Source organism: Bufo gargarizans, chromosome 2 (assembly GCF_014858855.1).
Source record: "Bufo gargarizans isolate SCDJY-AF-19 chromosome 2, ASM1485885v1, whole genome shotgun sequence".
NCBI lineage: Eukaryota > Metazoa > Chordata > Amphibia > Anura > Bufonidae > Bufo > Bufo gargarizans.
Genome location: NC_058081.1, coordinates 413,252,145 through 413,275,384, shown reverse-complemented (window position 1 = coordinate 413,275,384; position 23,240 = coordinate 413,252,145). Strand labels below are relative to the sequence as shown.

At 44.3% G+C, this 23,240-nt stretch overlaps 1 protein-coding gene across 3 annotated transcripts in view; it reads right to left on the bottom strand.

Moving 5' to 3' along the window:
* The window catches only part of DOCK2 (dedicator of cytokinesis 2), a 1,177,826-nt gene that overhangs the window by 59,048 nt on the left and 1,095,538 nt on the right, over positions 1-23,240 (bottom strand). For all 3 annotated transcript variants that reach the window (XM_044280877.1, XM_044280878.1, XM_044280879.1), the window contains one exon: positions 9,922-10,064. In XM_044280877.1, the coding sequence (XP_044136812.1) occupies positions 9,922-10,064 (143 nt within the window). The remainder of the gene's footprint in view (positions 1-9,921; positions 10,065-23,240) is intronic.

Below are 23,240 nucleotides of genomic sequence, written 5' to 3'. Positions count from 1 at the left end.
TCCTCCTCCACCTCCTCCTCATCCTCGTCCTCCTCGTCCTCCAGTAGTGGGCCCTGGCTGGCCACATTTGTACCTGGCCTCTGCTGTTGCAAAAAACCTCCCTCTGAGTCACTTCGAAGAGACTGGCCTGAAAGTGCTAAAAATGACCCCTCTTCCTCATCCTCCTCCTCCTCCTCCTGGGCCACCTCCTGTTCCATCATCGCCCTAAGTGTTTTCTCAAGGAGACATAGAAGTGGTATTGTAACGCTGATAACGGTGTCATCGCCACTGGCCATGTTGGTGGAGTACTCGAAACAGCGCAACAGGGCACACAGGTCTCGCATGGAGGCCCAGTCATTGGTGGTGAAGTGGTGCTGTTCTGTAGTGCGACTGACCCGTGCGTGCTGCAGCTGAAACTCCACTATGGCCTGCTGCTGCTCGCACAGTCTGTCCAGCATGTGCAAGGTGGAGTTCCACCTGGTGGGCACGTCGCATATGAGGCGGTGAGCGGGAAGGCCGAAGTTACGCTGTAGCGCAGACAGGCGAGCAGCAGCAGGATGTGAACGCCGGAAGCGCGAACAGACGGCCCGCACTTTATGCAGCAGCTCTGACATGTCGGGGTAGTTGTGAATGAACTTCTGCACCACCAAATTCAGCACATGCGCCAAGCAAGGGATGTGCGTCAAATTGGCTAGTCCCAGAGCTGCAACGAGATTTCGCCCATTATCACACACCACCAGGCCGGGCTTGAGGCTCACCGGCAGCAACCACTCGTCGGTCTGTTGTTCTATACCCCGCCACAACTCCTGTGCGGTGTGGGGCCTGTCCCCCAAACATATGAGTTTCAGAATGGCCTGCTGACGTTTACCCCGGGCTGTGCTGAAGTTGGTGGTGAAGGTGTGTGGCTGACTGGATGAGCAGGTGGAAGAAGAGGAGGAGGAAGCCGAGAAGGAGGAGGTGGCAACAGGAGGCAAAGAATGTTGCCCTGCGATCCTTGGCGGCGGAAGGACGTGCGCCAAACAGCTCTCCGCCTGGGGCCCAGCTGCCACTACATTTACCCAGTGTGCAGTTAGGGAGATATAGCGTCCCTGGCCGTGCTTACTGGTCCACGTATCTGTGGTTAGGTGGACCTTGCTACAGATGGCGTTGCGCAGTGCACACTTGATTTTATCGGATACTTGGTTGTGCAGGGAAGGCACGGCTCTCTTGGAGAAGTAGTGCCGGCTGGGAACAACATACTGTGGGACAGCAAGCGACATGAGCTGTTTGAAGCTGTCTGTGTCCACCAGCCTAAATGACAGCATTTCATAGGCCAGTAGTTTAGAAATGCTGGCATTCAGGGCCAGGGATCGAGGGTGGCTAGGTGGGAATTTACGCTTTCTATCAAATGTTTGTGAGATGGAGAGCTGAACGCTGGCGTGTGACATGGTTGAGACGCTTGGTGACGGAGGTGGTGGTGGTGGTGTTGGTGGTACATCCCCTGTTTGCTGGGCGGCAGGTGCCAACGTTCCTCCAGAGGCGGAGGAAGAGGCCGAGGCGGCAGCAGCAGAATAGGCCGAGGCGGCAGCAGCAGAAGAGGTAGCAGGGGGAGCCTGAGTGACTTCCTTGGTTTTAAGGTGTTTACTCCACTGCAGTTCATGCTTTGCATGCAGGTGCCTGGTCATGCAGGTTGTGCTCAGGTTCAGAACGTTAATGCCTCGCTTCAGGCTCTGATGGCACAGCGTGCAAACCACTCGGGTCTTGTCGTCAGCACATTGTTTGAAGAAGTGCCATGCCAGGGAACTCCTTGAAGCTGCCTTTGGGGTGCTCGGTCCCAGATGGCGGCGGTCAGTAGCAGGCGGAGTCTCTTGGCGGCGGGTGTTCTGCTTTTGCCCACTGCTCCCTCTTTTGCTACGCTGTTGGCTCGGTCTCACCACTGCCTCTTCCTCCGAACTGTGAAAGTCAGTGGCACGACCTTCATTCCATGTGGGGTCTAGGACCTCATCGTCCCCTGCATCGTCTTCCACCCAGTCTTGATCCCTGACCTCCTGTTCAGTCTGCACACTGCAGAAAGACGCAGCAGTTGGCACCTGTGTTTCGTCATCATCAGAGACATGCTGAGGTGGTATTCCCATGTCCTCATCATCAGGAAACATAAGTGGTTGTGCGTCAGTGCATTCTATGTCTTTCACCGCTGGGGAAGGGCTAGGTGGATGCCCTTGGGAAACCCTGCCAGCGGAGTCTTCAAACAGCATAAGAGACTGCTGCATAACTTGAGGCTGAGACAGTTTCCCTGGTATGCATGGGGGTGATGTGACAGACTGATGGGGTTGGTTTTCAGGCGCCATCTGTGCGCTTTCTGCAGAAGACTGGGTGGGAGATAATGTGAACGTGCTGGATCCACTGTCGGCCACCCAATTGACTAATGCCTGTACCTGCTCAGGCCTTACCATCCTTAGAACGGCATTGGGCCCCACCATATATCGCTGTAAATTCTGGCGGCTACTGGGACCTGAAGTAGTTGGTACACTAGGACGTGTGGATGTGGCAGAACGGCCACGTCCTCTCCCAGCACCAGAGGGTCCACTAACACCACCACGACCATGTCCACGTCCGCGTCCCTTACTAGATGTTTTTCTCATTGTTATGGTTCACCACAACAACAAATATATTATTTGGCCCAATGTATTGTATTCAAATTCAGCGGGATATAAATTTGAGGCCTAGTATTTAGGCGCTGGGTGACCGGTATGGATTTAGTGACAGAATTAGACTTGGAAATGCACAGAAGCGTGTGTGTGTGAAGTTATTCTGAATGACCCAATGTGCACCTTGAATATTATATACCCTTTTAGGGATAGATTTCAAATAGCTCTGATATAGCAGAAACCACTAAATTATGAAATTGCTAAATTGGGAATTGTACTTCAACCCAGAACAAAAAATGTGCTTTGACGGACACTAAATATCTTGCCCAGCAACAACAGTACAACGGTGGGTAACGAGAGATTTAGAGGGAATTAAATTTGAGGCCTAGTATTTAGGCGCTGGGTCACCGGTATGGATTTAGTGACAGAATTAGACTTGGAAATACACAGTAGCGGGTGTGTGTGAAGTTATTCTGAATGACCCTATGTGCACCTTCAATATTATATACCCTTTTAGGGATAGATTTCAAATAGCTCTGATATAGCAGAAACCACTAAATTATGAAATTGCTAAATTGGGAATTGTACTTCAACCCAGAACAAAAAATGTGCTTTGACGGACACTAAATATCTTGCCCAGCAACAACAGTACAGCGGTGGGTAACGAGAGATTTAGAGGGAATTAAATTTGAGGCCTAGTATTTAGGCGCTGGGTCACCGGTATGGATTTAGTGACAGAATTAGACTTGGAAATGCACAGAAGCGTGTGTGTGAAGTTATTCTGAATGACCCAATGTGCACCTTCAATATTATATACCCTTTTTGGGATAGATTTCAAATAGCTCTGATATAGCAGGAACCACTAAATTATGAAATTGCTAAATTGGGAATTGTACTTCAACCCAGAACAAAAAATGTGCTTTGACGGGCACTAAATAACTTTCCCAGCTACAACAGGACAACGGTAACGAGAGATTTAGAGGGATTTAAATTTGAGGCCTAGTATTTAGGCGCTGGGTGACAGGTATGGGTTTAGTGACAGAATTAGACTTGGAAATACACAGTAGCGGGTGTGTGTGAAGTTATTCTGAATGACCCTATGTGCACCTTCAATATTATATACCCTTTTAGGGATAGATTTCAAATAGCTCTGATATAGCAGAAACCACTAAATTATGAAATTGCTAAATTGGGAATTGTACTTCAACCCAGAACAAAAAATGTGCTTTGACGGACACTAAATATCTTGCCCAGCAACAACAGTACACCGGTGGGTAACGAGAGATTTAGAGGGAATTAAATTTGAGGCCTAGTATTTAGGCGCTGGGTCACCGGTATGGATTTAGTGACAGAATTAGACTTGGAAATACACAGTAGCGGGTGTGTGTGAAGTTATTCTGAATGACCCTATGTGCACCTTCAATATTATATACCCTTTTTGGGATAGATTTCAAATAGCTCTGATATAGCAGGAACCACTAAATTATGAAATTGCTAAATTGGGAATTGTACTTCAACCCAGAACAAAAAATGTGCTTTGACGGGCACTAAATAACTTTCCCAGCTACAACAGGACAACGGTAACGAGAGATTTAGAGGGATTTAAATTTGAGGCCTAGTATTTAGGCGCTGGGTGACAGGTATGGGTTTAGTGACAGAATTAGACTTGGAAATACACAGTAGCGGGTGTGTGTGAAGTTATTCTGAATGACCCTATGTGCACCTTCAATATTATATACCCTTTTTGGGATAGATTTCAAATAGCTCTGATATAGCAGAAACCACTAAATTATGAAATTGCTAAATTGGGAATTGTACTTCAACCCAGAACAAAAAATGTGCTTTGACGGACACTAAATATCTTGCCCAGCAACAACAGTACAGCGGTGGGTAACGAGAGATTTAGAGGGAATTAAATTTGAGGCCTAGTATTTAGGCGCTGGGTCACCGGTATGGATTTAGTGACAGAATTAGACTTGGAAATACACAGTAGCGGGTGTGTGTGAAGTTACTCTGAATGACCCTATGTGCACCTTCAATATTATATACCCTTTTTGGGATAGATTTCAAAGAGCTCTGATATAGCAGGAACCACTAAATTATGAAATTGCTAAATTGGGAATTGTATTTCAACCCAGAACAAGAAATGTGCTTGAACGGACACTAAATAACTCGCCCAGCTACAGCACTAGGGACAGATTTAGCTGGATATAAATTTGAGGCCTAGTATTTAGGCGCTGGGTGACCGGTATGGATTTAGTGACAGAATTAGACTGGGATATGGCCAAAAAATGAACAGACTATTGCTGGTTAAATGCACTTGGTGTGACAGCTTCACCCTGATGTAGGCTTTAGCCAAAAAACAACCACACCATTGAGGGTTAAATGCACTTGGTGACAGGCGCAGCTTGCCCCTGATTTTGTATATGGCCAAAAAATGAACAGACTATTGCTGGTTAAATGCACTTGGTGTGACAGCTTCACCCTGATGTAGGCTTTAGCCAAAAAACAACCACACCATTGAGGGTTAAATGCACTTGGTGACAGGCGCAGCTTGCCCCTGATTTTGTATATGGCCAAAAAATGAACAGACTATTGCTGGTTAAATGCACTTGGTGTGACAGCTTCACCCTGATGTAGGCTTTAGCCAAAAAACAACCACACCATTGAGGGTTAAATGCACTTGGTGACAGGCGCAGCTTGCCCCTGATTTTGTATATGGCCAAAAAATGAACAGACTATTGCTGGTTAAATGCACTTGGTGTCACAGCTTCACCCTGATGTAGGCTTTAGCCAAAAAACAACCACACCATTGAGGGTTAAATGCACTTGGTCGCAGCTTGTGCTGGCGCACCACAAGACACAAAATGGCCGCCGATCACCCCAGAAAAATGAGACTGACAAACGGTCTGTGCAGCCTAAAAACAGTGAGCAATTGAGGATCAGCAGCTCAATGATCCACAGCTGCAGATCGATCAGTTAATCAAGTCCTTTGGAGGAGTTAATCTGCCTAATCTCGCCCTACTGTCGCAGCCGCAACCTCTCCCTACGCTAATCAGAGCAGAGTGACGGGCGGCGCTATGTGACTCCAGCTTAAATAGAGGCTGGGTCACATGGTGCTCTGGCCAATCACAGCCATGCCAATAGTAGGCATGGCTGTGATGGCCTCTTGGGGCAAGTAGTATGACGCTTGTTGATTGGCTGCTTTGCAGCCTTTCAAAAAGCGCCAAGAAAGCGTCACAAAAGCGCGAAGAAAGCGACGAACACCGAACCCGAACCCGGACTTTTACGAAAATGTCCGGGTTCGGGTCCGTGTCACGGACACCCCAAAATTCGGTACGAACCCGAACTATACAGTTCGAGTTCGCTCATCCCTAGTCACTGACACTGACTGATGGTGACGAGACTGCTAGCACTGTGACTAGTGGCTGGTTGCACTGATCAGATGGATGATACGACTGGCACTGACTGATGGCTGTTGCTTGTGGCACTGATTGATGGCTGAGACGGCTGGCACTGACTAGTGGCTGAGACGGTTGGCACTGACTGGTGACTGAGACTGCTGGCACTGTGACTGATTGCTGAGACAGCTGACACTGCTGAGATTGTGGCTGTGGCTTAGACTGTTGACTGCGATCACTGACTGGTAGCTGAGATGGCTGGCACTGACTGGTGACTGAGACGACTGGTGCTGAGACTGCTGGCACTGACTGGTGGCTGAGATGGCTGGCACTGACTGGTGGTGCTGAGACTGCTGCCACTGTGACTGGTGGCAATCACTGATAGCTGAGATGGCTGGCACTGACTGGTGGCTGAAACTGCGGGCACTGTGACTGGTGTCTGAGACGGCTGGCACTGACTCGTGGTGCTGAGACTGCAGCTGTGGCTGAGACTGTTGACTGCAGCTAATGGCTGAGACTGATGGCACTGACTGGCTGAGATGACTGGCACTGACTGGTGGCTGAGACTGCAGGCACTGTGACTGGTGGCTGAGATGGCTAGCACTGACTGGTGGCTGAGACTGCTGGCACTATGACTTCAGCTGTGGCTAAGACTGTTGATGGATGGCTAAGATGACTGACACTGACTGGTGGCTGAGACTGCGGGCACTGTGACTGGTGGCTGAGACTGCGGGCACTGTGACTGGTGGCTGAGACTGTGGGCACTGTGACTGGTGGCTAAGACTGCGGGCACTGTGACTGGTGGCTAAGACTGCGGGCACTGTGACTGAGACTGCGGGCACTGTGACTGGTGGCTGAGACTGCGGGCACTAACTGGTGATGCTGAAACCACTGGCAGCAACTGGCGGCTAATACTGCTGGCAGTAGCAGCTGCTATATCTGTGTCTGACAGGACTGTAATGGTGGCGCTTTTGTGAGGTCCGGGGGCTGTGAGGTGTGCTGCCATTCTATTGGCCAGCGTGCCGCACATGCGCATTTACCTGGGTGCATCGTGGCAGGCAGGCACAGAGAAATTATATTATATAGGATTTATACTTGCAGAGCTTGCACAGGGCAATGCTTCTGTCTTCCAGCATGATGATTAAATTAGGCCTGCATGCAGGACTTTTTCCCTCTAAAATAATGGATTTCAGATGGAAATGGCTAAAATGGAGGCAAACTATGCATAATGGATGCCTAAAATACGGGTTTCATTATATTTTTTGCTCTTCTGATGGATCAGAAGAGTGGAAAACGAAACGCTGATGTGAACCCAGCCTTACACCATTCTCTCTTAAATTAAATAAAATTGTGAAGATATAGTGACTGAGAATTTTTAAATCAATTCAGGCTGAACCAAAGTTGCTCAAATTTCCCTAAAAGTGGGTATATAACCCACTCTAGACTACTAGGACTTTAGGAAAACTTGATATCTCTTTTTATTTTTTTTATTTTTTTCCCCCTTCCCCCTCCCGAAGCTCTGGAACGCAATGACAACAATAGTAAATGATGCCTGAGTGACACTGACATACATAGCTATTGGCAAATACACGTTTGACCGCATTTAAAGATAAGATGAAAGTAAAAACAGCTTTCACTCCTGACTCGATTTCTAACAGCTATATCTTCTGATATAGTGGATATAATGCTGTGCTTCTGGTATAGTTTGAAAGGTTGGAATGCTTGCAAACAAGGTCAGGCCCATATTTCTAGCTGGTACCAATCCGAAGATAGGAGTAGCTAAAGCAGCCCTCTTCTCCAGTCTGGTTTGCTTTGGGCACTTGGCGCAGCAGAGCTGGGGACACTTGGGAGCTGTTTTCCAGTAGAACAAAAGTGCTTTTGCTGGACATGGAATACAGACACAAAGTACACACAGGTATGCTTGGGATATGTCTGCAATATTCTGTGGTACAGTGCTCTTAAATATACAGTATTGGTGAAAAAGAGACTCCCTTTAACATACAGCATGTTTAAAAACACGCTGAGTTGGCATATGTGTTATGCTTTTTCATATTCTAAAGATTCCAAAAATTGTCCCTTATCGGGGCAGATGATGTTTAAACACACACAGTGTTATAGGATAAAAAAAAGTGGCTTTTTGGGGGACCAAGTGTCCAAAAATTATGCCTTGATCGGGTCGGAATTACCTGCCTATACGACGTGTTGATTGTCAGAATAAAAAGTGGCATGATGAAGGCAGCAGCAGCGCGTATCGCTAACTCTCCTATATATAAAATGTATATACTTTACAGGTATAGCGCATACCAAGCACGGTGAAAAGCACATTTGCTGCAGGACCTCCAGTAACAAAAATATTATACCAAATGGGTTTATGAGTTCCATAGATGCCAGCCTTTTTTTTTTTTGCTGTCACATTTTAAAATGTGTTTATTCACAGTCCAACAAAAAGTTACATTTACATCGTCCTCTATTGGATTATACTTCTTGGCAATGCATGATTTTGGGTAACCAGTCAGTTTGGAACTTGCATGTCCACATGAATGCAAGCGGTTATCACTAGGAATTCATAACATACATGTTTATGGAAAATTAAGCCATCTTATAGGCATGGCGAGTACAGTATTTTTCGCCCCATAAGACCAAAAGTGGGGGGAAATGCCCCTGCGTCTTATGGGGTGAATGTTGCCATTTTATATCACAGTCTGCAATGTATCAGCTGGAGGGGGGAGGGAGGATGGGCCGGTGTCCTGCAAATGTGGCAGGGCCGGTGCGGTCACTGTACTCCGGCCCCGCCGCTTTTATAATAATAACTTTAATTGAAGTTCCAATGCACAGCCCAATCTGTACTACTTACTAAATGTCCTGTAGCAGGCAGAGCAGGGCGAACAGCAGCCGTAACTCACTGGCGTCACGTGCCTGTGCCGCCTACTTCATTCATAAACTACCCTGCCCTGCTCTGCCTGCTACAGAACATTTAGTAAGTACAGTAGTACAGATGGGGCTGGGGATCAGAACTTCAATTAAAGAGGACCTTTCACCTTGAAAAACATTGTGAACGAAGTATGCTGCCATAGAGAGCGGCACCCAGGGATCTCACTGCACTTATCCCCGGGCGCCGCTCCGTTCTCCCGTTATGCCCTCCGGTATGTTCGGTTATAGTAGGCAGTGTCTGCCCTTGTCCTGTGGGCGTCTCCTTCTCCTAGGCTGCAGAGCTGGCCAATCGCAGCGCACCGCTCACAGCCTGGGAGAAAAAAACCTAAACCTTATTATAAAAGGTTTAGGCATTAAGGCAGTGAGTGAGCGGCGGGGCCGGAGTACAGCGACTGCATCGGCCCTGCCACATTTGCATGACACCGGCCCCTCCTCCCTCCCCCCTCACACAGGTTTAGCTCCGGTATATTAGGGCATTTGTAGATGCCACTATTATGGGGTGGGGGATATGTGGATGGCACTGTTATGGGGTGGGGGATCTGTGGGTGACACATATATAGCAGTGCCATCCACAGATCCACCCCCCATAACAGTGCCATCCACAGATCCCCCTCCATAACAGTGCCATTCACAGATCACCCCCATAACAGTGCCCCCCTTAAATCTCCCCATAACAGTGCCATCCACAGATCCCCCCATAACAGTGTCATCCACAGATCCCCCCATAAAGGTGCCACCCACAGATCCCCCCCATAACAGTGCCATCCACAGATCCCCCATAGTAGTGTCATGCACAGACCACCATTAGTTCAAAACCCACCAAAAGCACACAGTTTGGTTAAAAATATTTTTTTTCTTATTTTCCTCCTCAAAAACCTAGGTGCGTCTTATGGGCCGGTGCGTCTTACAGGGCAAAAAATACAGTATTTAGTCATTGAGCACTGAATTATGGTTTTATATTTCTCATTATATTTGAACATTACCATTGTCCTAAAGAACTGATTCATTTTGCCTTTCTTTGCAATCCTCTTATCTGACTCTAGGGTGCCTGCATTTGTTTGGCTCATCCTTTGGCACTGATTTTGGTCTTCATATGTTGGGCCATTGGCAACTGACAATGTTAATGCTGATAACAAAAGAAAAAAATTAATACAAACATAAATTACTGGGATCTTGAAATAATACTAAATAATAATAGTCCTCAATTAAATATACAGTGTTTATTCACCCATTTAACACAGCAAATTTCAACTCCTCAAACCGTCCATTTTAAAACTTGATAAGCAGAAACATTCATGTTTCACTAAAAACCTTAGAGTGCTGCTTCCCCTCTTCTTATGTCTAGAAGGATGACCATTGAGTGGGGTCCTATGAAACCTTGCATTAGGCAGTATAACACTCATAATAGTTCTTCACAGCAACTCATGTGTGCTATGGAAATCTTTCCTCCTATCTCCACAACCTCTTCCAGCCTCCTGGTTATTGTCCCTCCACCTGCATTGCGTACCAATGGATCCAGCCCCTTACTTCCATACCAGGGCTTTGCTATCAAATGTCATTGTAGGACACTAAGGCCTTATCAGAGAATTGTAAATTAAGTATGGATGGGCACTCATATAAGGAGGTATAGGACACACTTTAATATTAAAATAATTGATAATAAAAAATACAAAATACAGTTCATGCATAAAAATATTCTATTGAATACTACACATTCCTGGCTTTAAACTGAAGCTGGCAGTCCAAACAGCCAAATTGTGTAACTGATGGTTACTCCTGGTTACATGAAAAACCAAAGGTTGTTCGGACGGCAAGTTCCTGCCAAGTCAGGCAAATTGATTATACAAAATACGTATAAAAGATGCTTAACACATTTGGCTAAACAAGAAATTCGTTCAGTATAGTCCTATATGGGGGGAAGCAAAAATAAATAAATGCTTAGTTGGCACTGAGTGTTATCTCAATGGGTTTTTAACCTGCGTCCTGAGATGTTATTTGACATATGTAGCAGTCTCTATAGGAAAGATAGACTTCCTTCTTTAACTGTTGCTGTATTTGTATCAAAGTTCTGTCTTTAAATGTAGATGATATTTCTCCTCTTATTGCTTAGATGTGGTAGTTTAACAAGCTTGACCCACTATGTGGGCTTACCTTCACCTGCGTGCCTCTGTTCGTTTGGTGGGTTTGCGGTCCACAGTATATGCCGGCGTCCCGGCTCTGAAGTTCACCGCGTCCCACGTGTTTCTCAGCTGGCTTGCAGGGTTTGAGTCAGTAGGAGGATCACCCGACGCAGGTTAGTGACGTCTCGGGTTTCCTGTCCTTACGGAATGAGACCGTTCTTTTTTCTTTCTTTATTCTTTGTAGTGCACTCTTTATTTGTAGGTCATCTGTAATTCAGGGTATTCCGCCAGACGCGTTTCGAGGAGACGCTGTCCTCTTCCTCAGTGGCATACCCCAAATCTTACAACGGTCTCTATTTATAATGACTTTCGGTCTATTTCAAAACCCGATCTGGATTCTAATTGTGTCTCAAAGGAAACCCCGGTCTGGATCTATTTTCTTGTTCCATATTTTATTTGCGTTTTTATTGCGGTTCTTTTCATCAGGTTACTTTTTTAGTCTTTCTTATATATTTAAATAGTAGGCTATTAAACATCACCTCAACATAATTTCTCATACAATTTTTTCATAAATTTTTCTTCCTATTTCCCCATATACAGGTTTTTCTTTTCTTCACATATCATTTAAAAATCAATCAGCATTTACTAAAAATCATTATTTAAACAAATTCTATTAAGATGAATAAATATATGCGAATTTTACAGCCTTGATATTTCCTCTTTATTAGCAGGTACCCGCAGATACATTTATAAGAAAAAACGCATATGTGATTTTATTGCGTTTTTTTGGGAGACTGCCCAAATTTTAGTACTTATGCTATTCTTGGGATTCTCAGATTGTTCAAATTTATAAGGAGCCAATTCAAATATTTCATACATTAATTTTCTTAAATATCTTTCATCCTCTCTCTTAAATATGGATATAGAAGGGGAAGGGTGGCCTGTGTGGGGTGGAGGGAGAGTTGCAGTGCTGGAAAACAGCCAAACTTGCAACTCTCCATCAACACCCACACAGAACACCCATGTCTATAAAAAGCCGAATATTTCTAATTCGGCATTTAAGCCTCTTGGTAACATACTACCGAATTCGTAAATTTTTCTCGATTCTGCCCGTGATAGTCTTTCGATTTGGTTGCCTCCCCGCCAATGTTTCTCAACCTTCTCCAGTGCCATAAAGGAGAGACCCCTAGGGTCTTGATTGTGTGCATCCTTGAAGTGTCTGGATAGCGAATGTTTGTCATAACCTTTACTGATATTATTCAGGTGTTCTGCTATCCTGACCTTCAAGGTGCGTTTGGTTCTCCCTATGTATTGTTTTTGACAAGGGCACTGGACTAGATATATAACATTATTAGAATTACAGGTGAGAAAATGTTTGATTGTCATTGTGTGGGAGTTCTGTGTAGAGACAACTGATGTAGTTTTTCTCGGGAATTTGGTTTTTTTACATCCCATGCATTTTCCACATCGGAAAAAGCCTTTAGGTTGCAACCAGTTGGTAACCATACTTTTTTTACGTCTATCTTTCACTGAAGGGGCTACTTGAATCCCTAAGTTTGGGGCCCTTGAGTAAATTATTTTCGGTGTTAAAGGCAAAAGCATCCCTATTGTTTTGTCATTATATAAATGGTGCCAATGTGCCTTTATAATATGTTCAACCTGTCTTGCCTGAATATTGTATGGCAGAATAATCCGAAAGCTTAAATCTTCCTCCTGTTTTGTTTTTTGAGTTGGCTGAAAAAAGGTGTTCCTATCCAAATTTTTTACTTTCTCGAGGGCATCATTTATAATGGATTCTGGGTATTCCTTTTCCTTGAATTGCTCCCTCATAACATTTGCTTCCTCTACAAATGTATCATCTTCCGTGCAATTCCGTTTCAACCTTCGGAATTGGCCGAAAGGGACATTTGTAAGCCACCTTGGTAGGTGGCAGCTTGTAAAGGGAATATACCCATTTTTTGCTGTGGGCTTGTGGAATGTATTGCATCTATATTTATTTTCTTTGCATGTAATCGCAATATCCAAAAACTCTATTTTTTCACTTCCAAAATTGGAGGTGAATTTTAAATTATTATCATTAACATTAATCTTTTTGATAAAGTTTTCAAGATCTTCTCTTGTTCCACCCCAAATAAAGATAATATCATCTATATACCTCCGCCATAGGACCAGGTCTGCCCCCAGTTTGGGATCAATATTCTTAGTCTCCCAATGCGACAAAAATAAATTGGCATAACTGGGGGCAAACCTGGTACCCATGGCGGTGCCTCTCTTCTGTAGGTAAAATTGATCGGAAAATAAAAAATAATTGTGATGTAGGATATAATCCACTCCTTCCAGTATATAATCAATCTGCTTCCCATTCCACAATTTATTTTTGGATAATTGTTCCCTTAGGGCTGATATGCCCTGATCATGATTTATTATGGTATAGAGGGACTGGATGTCCAGGGTACCCATAATCCAATGGTCCAGGACATGCAGTTCCTCCAAAATACCAATAATTTCGGTTGTGTCCCGTATATAGGATCTAATTTTTCTTACTTCAGGTTGAAGCAGAGTATCTATGTATTTTGACAGATTTACAGTTAAGGATCCAATTCCCGAAATAATAGGGCGACCTGGTGGGTCCACAATATTTTTGTGGACTTTTGGCAAGCAATAAAATATGAGTAGTCTCCCTTGTGTATTCATAATGAAATCAAATTCTTGTTGTGTTAATATATTTTCTTCTAATCCTTTTTTGCAGTAAAGGGAAAGGGACCGTCTAAAATCCTCCATTGGATCTCTTTTCAATGGCATGTAGGTGGTTAAATCCGCTAACTGTCTGAGGCATTCTACATTGTATTGTTCCTCTCCCCAGATTACTATGGCTCCTCCCTTATCTGCCGGGCGGATGACTACTTTTTCATTTTTTTGTAATTCTCTTATAGCCTTTATTTCCCCATTTGTTAAATTATTTCTATACCCTTTTTTTATTTTTAATTTCTCTAGATCCACTTCTACACTTTTTTGAAATGTGGCCATCTCTGGGCCAATTTCAGTTCTTGGGAATTTTTTTGATTTATTTTTTAGTTGTGTATGGATATAGGGATCTTTTGATGGTATTCCTAAAATTGGTGGGTTTTTAATGAAATATTTTTTTAAACAAATTTTTCGAATGAACTTTTGAATACCTATATAGGTATCAAATTTATTCAAGGTAGCCGACGGCGCAAATTTTAGGCCTTTGTTTAAAAGTGTAATTTGAGCACTAGTAAGATTAACTGTGCTCAGATTTATAATATTATCATTTAGTTTTAATGGTGATTTCTGTGATCTCTTTCTCTGGGATCTTCGGGTCTTCCTCTTCTTTGGTGGTTTTCCCTGTATTGATAATTCTCCCGTATGTTCCCTAGATCGTGATTCTCTTGTATATCTCGTGTCCACCTCTCGTGTGTTGGGTGTCCTTGATTTCTCTGGCCTTGTGGTACCCTGTGTCTCAAATTGTAGGGCGTTCTGTATATGTGAGGTGTTGTCTTCTTGTGATCTACTTGTTGTGGGGGTCTTTGTTTTAGTCGTGGTGAATGGTGAGGGGGGGTGTGGTCTAAAAAAGAATTGTCGGCTAAAGTTTCGTATCTATTTTGTGTCGGTATATTATATCTTTTTGATTCCTTTTGTTCACGAATTATTGTATGGGGATTCTCTTCTATATGTTCTTCTCTACTATGTTCTTTCTCATCTTTTTTAGTATTATTTCTATATTTCTTTGTTTTTTTTAATATAATTTCTTGTTCGGTTTTATCCAGGCTTTTATGTAATCTTTCTTGCCACATTTCATATGTCTGATCTTTTGGGAGTTTATCAATTTTTGTTTTTAATCTCATTATTTTTTCGGATACGCTATCCAAAAGGATAGTTCTCCTTTTAATAATTAATTCCATAAGCGCTCGAGATTGTATGTGTAATAAATCTTCCCATTCTCTATTGAAATCCTCACCCATTAGGTCTTGTGCTGGGGTTTTTGACAATTGCAACCCTTTTGGTACTTTATCATGATCCAAATATAATTTTAGGGAACGAATTTCCCAAATTTGTCTCAATTTTTTGTGTAATAGGTCCTCCAATTCTCGGAAGGATTCAGCTGTAGATATTCCTTCCTGATCATTATCTTTACCCTCTATATTTTCAAAGCTGTAATTTTCTGCCTTAAGTTGTTTCGTTTCCATATAACTCCATATATCCATGATGGGTGCAGGGGGAGCTTGATCTCCGTGGGTGATTAAATAGACAAATTGAATACGGTTTAAGAGATCCGCTCACCTCTGTAGCCCTCAGGGTAGGTGCACCAAACAAGATTTGAGATCACCCCTCAAAAAAGTGGTTAAATTGTAAATTAAGTATGGATGGGCACTCATATAAGGAGGTATAGGACACACTTTAATATTAAAATAATTGATAATAAAAAATACAAAATACAGTTCATGCATAAAAATATTCTATTGAATACTACACATTCCTGGCTTTAAACTGAAGCTGGCAGTCCAAACAGCCAAATTGTGTAACTGAAGGCCACCCTTCCCCTTCTATATCCATATTTAAGAGAGAGGATGAAAGATATTTAAGAAAATTAATGTATGAAATATTTGAATTGGCTCCTTATAAATTTGAACAATCTGAGAATCCCAAGAATAGCATAAGTACTAAAATTTGGGCAGTCTCCCAAAAAAACGCAATAAAATCACATATGCGTTTTTTCTTATAAATGTATCTGCGGGTACCTGCTAATAAAGAGGAAATATCAAGGCTGTAAAATTCGCATATATTTATTCATCTTAATAGAATTTGTTTAAATAATGATTTTTAGTAAATGCTGATTGATTTTTAAATGATATGTGAAGAAAAGAAAAACCTGTATATGGGGAAATAGGAAGAAAAATTTATGAAAAAATTGTATGAGAAATTATGTTGAGGTGATGTTTAATAGCCTACTATTTAAATATATAAGAAAGACTAAAAAAGTAACCTGATGAAAAGAACCGCAATAAAAACGCAAATAAAATATGGAACAAGAAAATAGATCCAGACCGGGGTTTCCTTTGAGACACAATTAGAATCCAGATCGGGTTTTGAAATAGACCGAAAGTCATTATAAATAGAGACCGTTGTAAGATTTGGGGTATGCCACTGAGGAAGAGGACAGCGTCTCCTCGAAACGCGTCTGGCGGAATACCCTGAATTACAGATGACCTACAAATAAAGAGTGCACTACAAAGAATAAAGAAAGAAAAAAGAACGGTCTCATTCCGTAAGGACAGGAAACCCGAGACGTCACTAACCTGCGTCGGGTGATCCTCCTACTGACTCAAACCCTGCAAGCCAGCTGAGAAACACGTGGGACGCGGTGAACTTCAGAGCCGGGACGCCGGCATATACTGTGGACCGCAAACCCACCAAACGAACAGAGGCACGCAGGTGAAGGTAAGCCCACATAGTGGGTCAAGCTTGTTAAACTACCACATCTAAGCAATAAGAGGAGAAATATCATCTACATTTAAAGACAGAACTTTGATACAAATACAGCAACAGTTAAAGAAGGAAGTCTATCTTTCCTATAGAGACTGCTACATATGTCAAATAACATCTCAGGACGCAGGTTAAAAACCCATTGAGATAACACTCAGTGCCAACTAAGCATTTATTTATTTTTGCTTCCCCCCATATAGGACTATACTGAACGAATTTCTTGTTTAGCCAAATGTGTTAAGCATCTTTTATACGTATTTTGTATAATCAATTTGCCTGACTTGGCAGGAACTTGCCGTCCGAACAGCCTTTGGTTTTTCATGTAACCAGGAGTAACCATCAGTTACACAATTTGGCTGTTTGGACTGCCAGCTTCAGTTTAAAGCCAGGAATGTGTAGTATTCAATAGAATATTTTTATGCATGAACTGTATTTTGTATTTTTTATTATCAATTATTTTAATATTAAAGTGTGTCCTATACCTCCTTATATGAGTGCCCATCCATACTTAATTTACAATTTAACCACTTTTTTGAGGGGTGATCTCAAATCTTGTTTGGTGCACCTACCCTGAGGGCTACAGAGGTGAGCGGATCTCTTAAACCGTATTCAACTTATCAGAGAATTATCCATGTCTCAGTCAGACATTTTTACATTTCTACCTCAAAGAGTTAAGCAGAGAAGTTAACTTGGCTATTCGTGCAAATATGTTCTTGTTGTAAAGTACTCTATACGTACAGCAATGAAGGACCCTATCTGGTATAGGTATATTTACAAACTAAACACACAAGCCTAGAAGGCTTAGTACCAAATTTGACCCAGATAAACAATTACACGTTGACAAAATGTAACTTTTAATTGTCTGTGTTAAAAACTCAATTGTGAGCCAAACAAAAGGGTTTAAAAAATAAACTGTTCCCTGTGTTTCATGTCTAACATGTTAGTATTTAATTGCTAGTAGCAGGGATGTGCACTCTCCCTACTAAATAGCACGAGTGCTGCTGACACTAGTAACATCACCAGTTCTCTTTTGGAACCCAAACTGACTATTATAGAATGCACTAATATGTGTATTTGCTCTTTGTAACACGACTGAAATCACAGGTGAACAGATCAATAAAACAAAAAACTGCCCTCCAAAATGTTTCACCAGCTAAACTGGCTTCCTCAGGGTTTTTTGGCAGAATTGAAAAGAAGCGCCACACTCGAGGTATAAATGACCTCTATGAACAGATTGACAGGTAAGTAATCAATAGACAGAGGAGAATGTCCTCTAAGTGGGTGTTGTTTACACTCATAATTACCCAATATCGCAAAAGAGTTTCCAACCTCAGTGTCACCGCCAGCTCTGTGAGAAGATCTGACAGACGTTCTTCTCTATCTGTTGTATGATGTTCTTTGTTTTGGTTTCACTTTCTAATCTCCTTTCCTTCTCCCAGCTATCACCTATTTGCACAGATTTTCTCCCTTTATATTCCCTCCCATACTGCCTCACTTTGCGGTTTATACTTCTTCCTGGATTGTGTTCACTGCTGGAGGCTGCTTCTCCTGATTCCTCAGATAAGTCTGTTTCCTTTATTTGTGTTTTCTTGCTGGCTTGATTGTAGGTGACCCTGACTCCATCCGTATTAAGTGCAGGGAGCCGGTGGTCATGTCCCCTCACTATTGTAGGGTTTTCAGGTGTCACATAGTATAAGGTATGAGGGCATGCAATCGTCTACCATTAAGACCTTTGCATGGGCATAGCAGTCAGCAGTGTCGGACTGGGGTACCTAGGGCCCACCAGTAAAATTTATTTTGGGGCCCACCATATGAATACATTCAAATATAAAAAATAATCTAACAAGTTTTTGATATGAACATAGGCTGTTTGAGGTGCTGTACATTGAATATATGTATGTAGTGCAGTAAGCCTGTTGTGCTTTGTACCACATGTTCAGGTGGTGGGAGACTAGGGGCCCACCTTGCTCAGAGGGCCCACCGGGGGATTCCCCTGTACTCCTCTGGGCCAGTCCAAGCCTGGCAGTCAGGGAGAGCTTTAGGGGTGTTATAGGGCTCACCCATATGCTCCTTAGTTTGGGATCAAGCCAGTCGGATGTTTATTTATAAGTTCCAGCTTTCTGCAACACCATCCGTGACACTTAGCTACACCGCTCAGCCAATTACGGTGTTTTAGCACAGACTTTGAGTTTAATGTTCAATAATAGCCTAAACTGAGGATGTGCACTGACTTAGAACATTGTTGAGATAAATACTGAGAAGTGCATGTCCTGCACAACATTTGGGTGCACATGAACTTAGTTATCTCTAAGCGTGCATCTTCGGGCATTTCTGAGGGTGCACACGAACTTAGAAACTTATTGAGATGAATACTACGAAGTGCGCGTGTCCTGCGCAACATATGGGTGTGCATGAAATGCATAACTCAATTCTTTAGTAATAAAGTGATTATCATTGTGGTGTTACTGCTGCTCACATTTAATACATATACACTAGAGTTGAGCGGACACCTGGATGTTCTGGCTCGACGGATTCGGCCGAACTTCACAAAAAAGTTTGAGTTCGGGACCCGAACTTGACCCCAAACCCAAACTCCATTGAAGTCAATGAGGACCCGAACCTTTGAGCACTAAAATGGCTCTAAAAGTGTCATGGAAAGGGCTAGAGGGCTGCAAATGGCATAAAAATGTGGTTAAGAGCATGGCAAGTGCTCTGCAAACAAATAGGGAAATGACTTTAAATAACATAAAATACGTTAAAAAATATATATATATCTTGATCTAGGAGGACGAGGTCCATATGGAGTAGGAGGTTGAGGAGGCAGTGGAGGTGGAAGCGGCGGTGGAGGAGTAGCTAGCCTACACTGATTTTTGGTTTTCATTTTTTATTTTATTTTTTTAAATTAGGGTACACCCCAAAACATTGAGAAGTATAACCTGTTATAACCCCCTCCAGTCGTGCTAAACACACGTTCAGGCTGCAGGGCAGGCCAACACCTCAAAGGCGTAAAGGGCAAGATCAGGGCATGTGCCCAATTTGGAGACCCAGAAGTTGAAGGGGGAAGACCCGTCATTCAGTACGTGTAGGCGTGTGCACACATACTGCTCCACCATGTTGCTGAAATGCTGCCTCCTGCTAAGACGTTCCATATCAGCTGGTGGTGCTGGTTGTTGCATTCTGACAAAAGCTTTTCCACATTTCGGCCATGCTAACCCTGCCTTCTGAGGTGCTGGTGGTGCCCCACCTGCGTTGGCGACCTCTTTCTCCTCATCTGCCTTTCCCTTGTGCTTCCAATGTGCCCCTGCTGTTTCGGTGGGAATGCCTCCAGCAGTGTGTCTACCAGCGTCTGCTTGTACTCGCGCATCTTACGATCACGCTCCAGTGAGGGAATTAAGGACGGTACATTGTCCTTGTAACAGGGATCCAGCAATGTGGCCAGCCAGTAATCAGCACAAGTTAGAATGTGGGCAACTCGGCGGTCGTTAAGGAGACACTGCAGCATGTAGTTGCTCATGTGTGCAAGGCTGCCCAGAGGCAATGAAAAAGCTGTCCTCTGTGGGAGGTGTATCGTCTGTGTCCTCTGTAATCCCCCCAGCCCCGCACTAGTCATGGGTATGAGCTGGTTTGGGTGCCACCCTGCTGTGCACACAGTTCCTCCTCCTCCATCTTCTCCTCATACTCTACCTCCACCTCGTCATCCTCCAGAACTGTGCCAGGGTTGGACAATTGTGTACCTGGCGTTTGTGGGTGCAGGAACCCAACCTCGAAGCCACTTGTTAATGACTGGCCATAAACCCTATGAAATGATCCATCTTCCTCCTCCTCAAAACAACGCAACAAGGAACACAGGTCTTGCATGTAGGCCCGATCATTGGTGGTGAAGTGGTGCTAATCTGCCGAGCGACTCACCCGTGCCTGCTGCAGTTGAAACTCTACTATCGCATGCTGCTGCTCGCACAGTCTGGCCAGCATGTGCAAGGTGGAGTTCCACCTTGTGGGCACATCGCATATAAGGCGGTGAGAGGGAAGGCCGAAGTTACGCTGCAGCTCTGACAGGCAAGCAGCAGCAGGGTGAAAATGCCGAAAGCGCGCACAGACAGACCGCAATTTATGCAGCATCTCTGACATATCGGGTCATTTTTAAGGAATCTCTGCACCACCAAATTCAGCAGATGTGCTAGGCAAGGGATGTGCGTCAAAGCGGCTAGTCCCAGAGCTGATACGAGATTTCACCCATTATTGCACACCACCAGGCAGGTCTTGAGGCTCACTGGCACCAACCACTCATCGGTCTGTTGTTCAAGGCCTGTCCACGGCTCCTGCACAGTGTGAGGTTTGTCCCCCAAACAGATATGTTTAAAACTGCCTGCTGTTGTTTACCCCTGGCTATGCAGAAGTTGGTGGTGAAGGTGTTACGCTGACTGGATGAGGAGCTGGTAGCGGATAAGTAAGAGGAGTAGGAAGCAACAGGAGGCAAACTGAAGCGCCCTGCAATCGTCGGTGGAGGAAGGACATGCGCCAAACTGCTATCCTCCTCAGGCCCAGCTACTACTGAATTTATCCAGTGTGCTGTTATGGAGATATAACGTCCCTGACCGTGTTTACTGGTCCACGTATCTGTAGTTAGGTGGACTTTGCCACAGATGGCGTTGCGCAGTGCACACCTGATTTTTTCCCCCACTTGGCTGTGCAGGGAAGGGATGGCACGCCTGGAAAAGTAGTGGCGGCTGTGCACAACGTACTGTGAGACAGCCACCACCATAAGGCTTTTAAAACTCTGTCTACGGCAGACGGAATGACAGTATTTCAAAGGACAGCAATTTTGAAATACTGGCATTCAGGGCATTCAGGGCAAGTGGGTAGGCGGGTACTCCCTCTTCCGCTCCAGTGTTTGGGAGATGGAGAGCTGAACGCTTCCGTGGTACATTGTGGTGATTCTTGGTGACTCAGGTGGTGGTGTTGCTGGCAGATCATCTGTTTGTGGGGTGGCAGGTGGTACTGTCACTCCAGAGGTGAATGAAGAGGCCGAGACTGCAGCAGAAGAGGAAGCAGGAGGAGCCAGAGGCCTTTCATTGTTTTTGAGGCATCTACTCTACTGCAGCTCGTGCTTTGCACTTAGATGCCTGGTCTTGCAGGTTGTGCTCAGGTTGAGACATTTATGCCTTGATTCAGGGTCTGATTGCACAGCGTGTAAACCACTTGTGTCTTTTCGTCAGCACATTGTCTGAATAACGCCAGAGAACTCCTTGGAGCTGGCTTTGATGTGCTTGATCCCTTGCTGCGTTGGGCAGTAGCAGGCATACTGTCTAGGGGACGGCCGGTCCGCTTTTGCCCCCTGCTCCCTGTTCTGCTGTGCTGGTGGCTCTGTGCGATCACCGCCTCTTCCTCCGAACTACACAGGTCACTCGCATGACCTTGATTCCATGTGGGGTCGAGGACCTCATCATCCTCCACATCATCTTCCACCCAGTCTTTGCCCCTGCCCTCCTTGTCGGTCTGCACACTTTCAAAAGCCACAGCAGTTGGCACCTATGTTTCATCATCATTCGAGACGTGCTGTGGTGGTCCTCCCATGTACTCATCTTGAAACATAAGTGGTTGGGCATCGGTGCACTCAATCTCTTCCACTTCTGGGGCAGGGCTAGGTGGATGGCCATGGGAAACACTGCTAGCAGTCTTTAAAATTCAGAAGAGACTGCTGCATGACTTGGGGCTCAGACTGCTTGGCTGATTTGCAAGAGGGTGAGGTGAAAGACTAATGGACATCGGCTGCAGGTACCAACTCTGATCTTTCAGCAGCAGACTGGGTGGGAGCCTGCAAAATGGCTAGGGCAGCGCTAAAGCCACCCATCAGTGCCGGTTTGTGTTGGGCTCATGTTCTTATATGCCTGCATTATTGAGAAAAAAATTGATTACTGGAATATATGCAAATGATCCTCTAGGAACAACGGGGGCGTTACCATTACACCGAGAGTCTTTGCTGTTTCTGCAACTGCCGATCCCTGTCTACTTTGAAAGGGTCTGGCAGTGAAAATGTCATCCCACCAGGCTATGTTAAAGTGCAGAGGGCGCGGCAGTTACAGAGAGAGCCACTAGGTATAATGGGAACGTCCCCGTTTGTATATAATAAAACATAAGTTCTCTTAGCAATGCAGGCACATAAGAACATGGGACCAATACAGATGCCTTCAGCTGCCAAATACACACGTAACAGGTCAGTCCTTTAATTGTCCAAATGTATGAGGGAGTCCTGAGGGATAGCCGAAGGCCTAGGGAGCATTTTACCATCAGTTATGGACTTCATTGGGGGGAGAAAGTTGGCACTAAAGTGCCTAGGGCAGCATCAAATTTAAATATAGACCTGGCTCCACAGCAGTAGCAGGATGTAGTGTCACACATCACACTGCTGGTCTGTGTATGAGGAGGAGCGGTGCGGCCGGGAATCTGCTGTGCTCCTCCTCCTACACAGACCAGCAGAGCAATGTGTGACACTACATCCTGGTACTGCTGTGGAGAGCCAGCGGCTGAACTGTGAGCATGAGAAACTAGGTATAGAGTATATTTTTTTTAACTTCCTTTGGAGGGGGCACATATCTGACCATTTACTACTGTCGGGGGGTCACATAACTTGACATAACTACTATGTACTGGCACAAAGGGGAAATAATTACTATGTT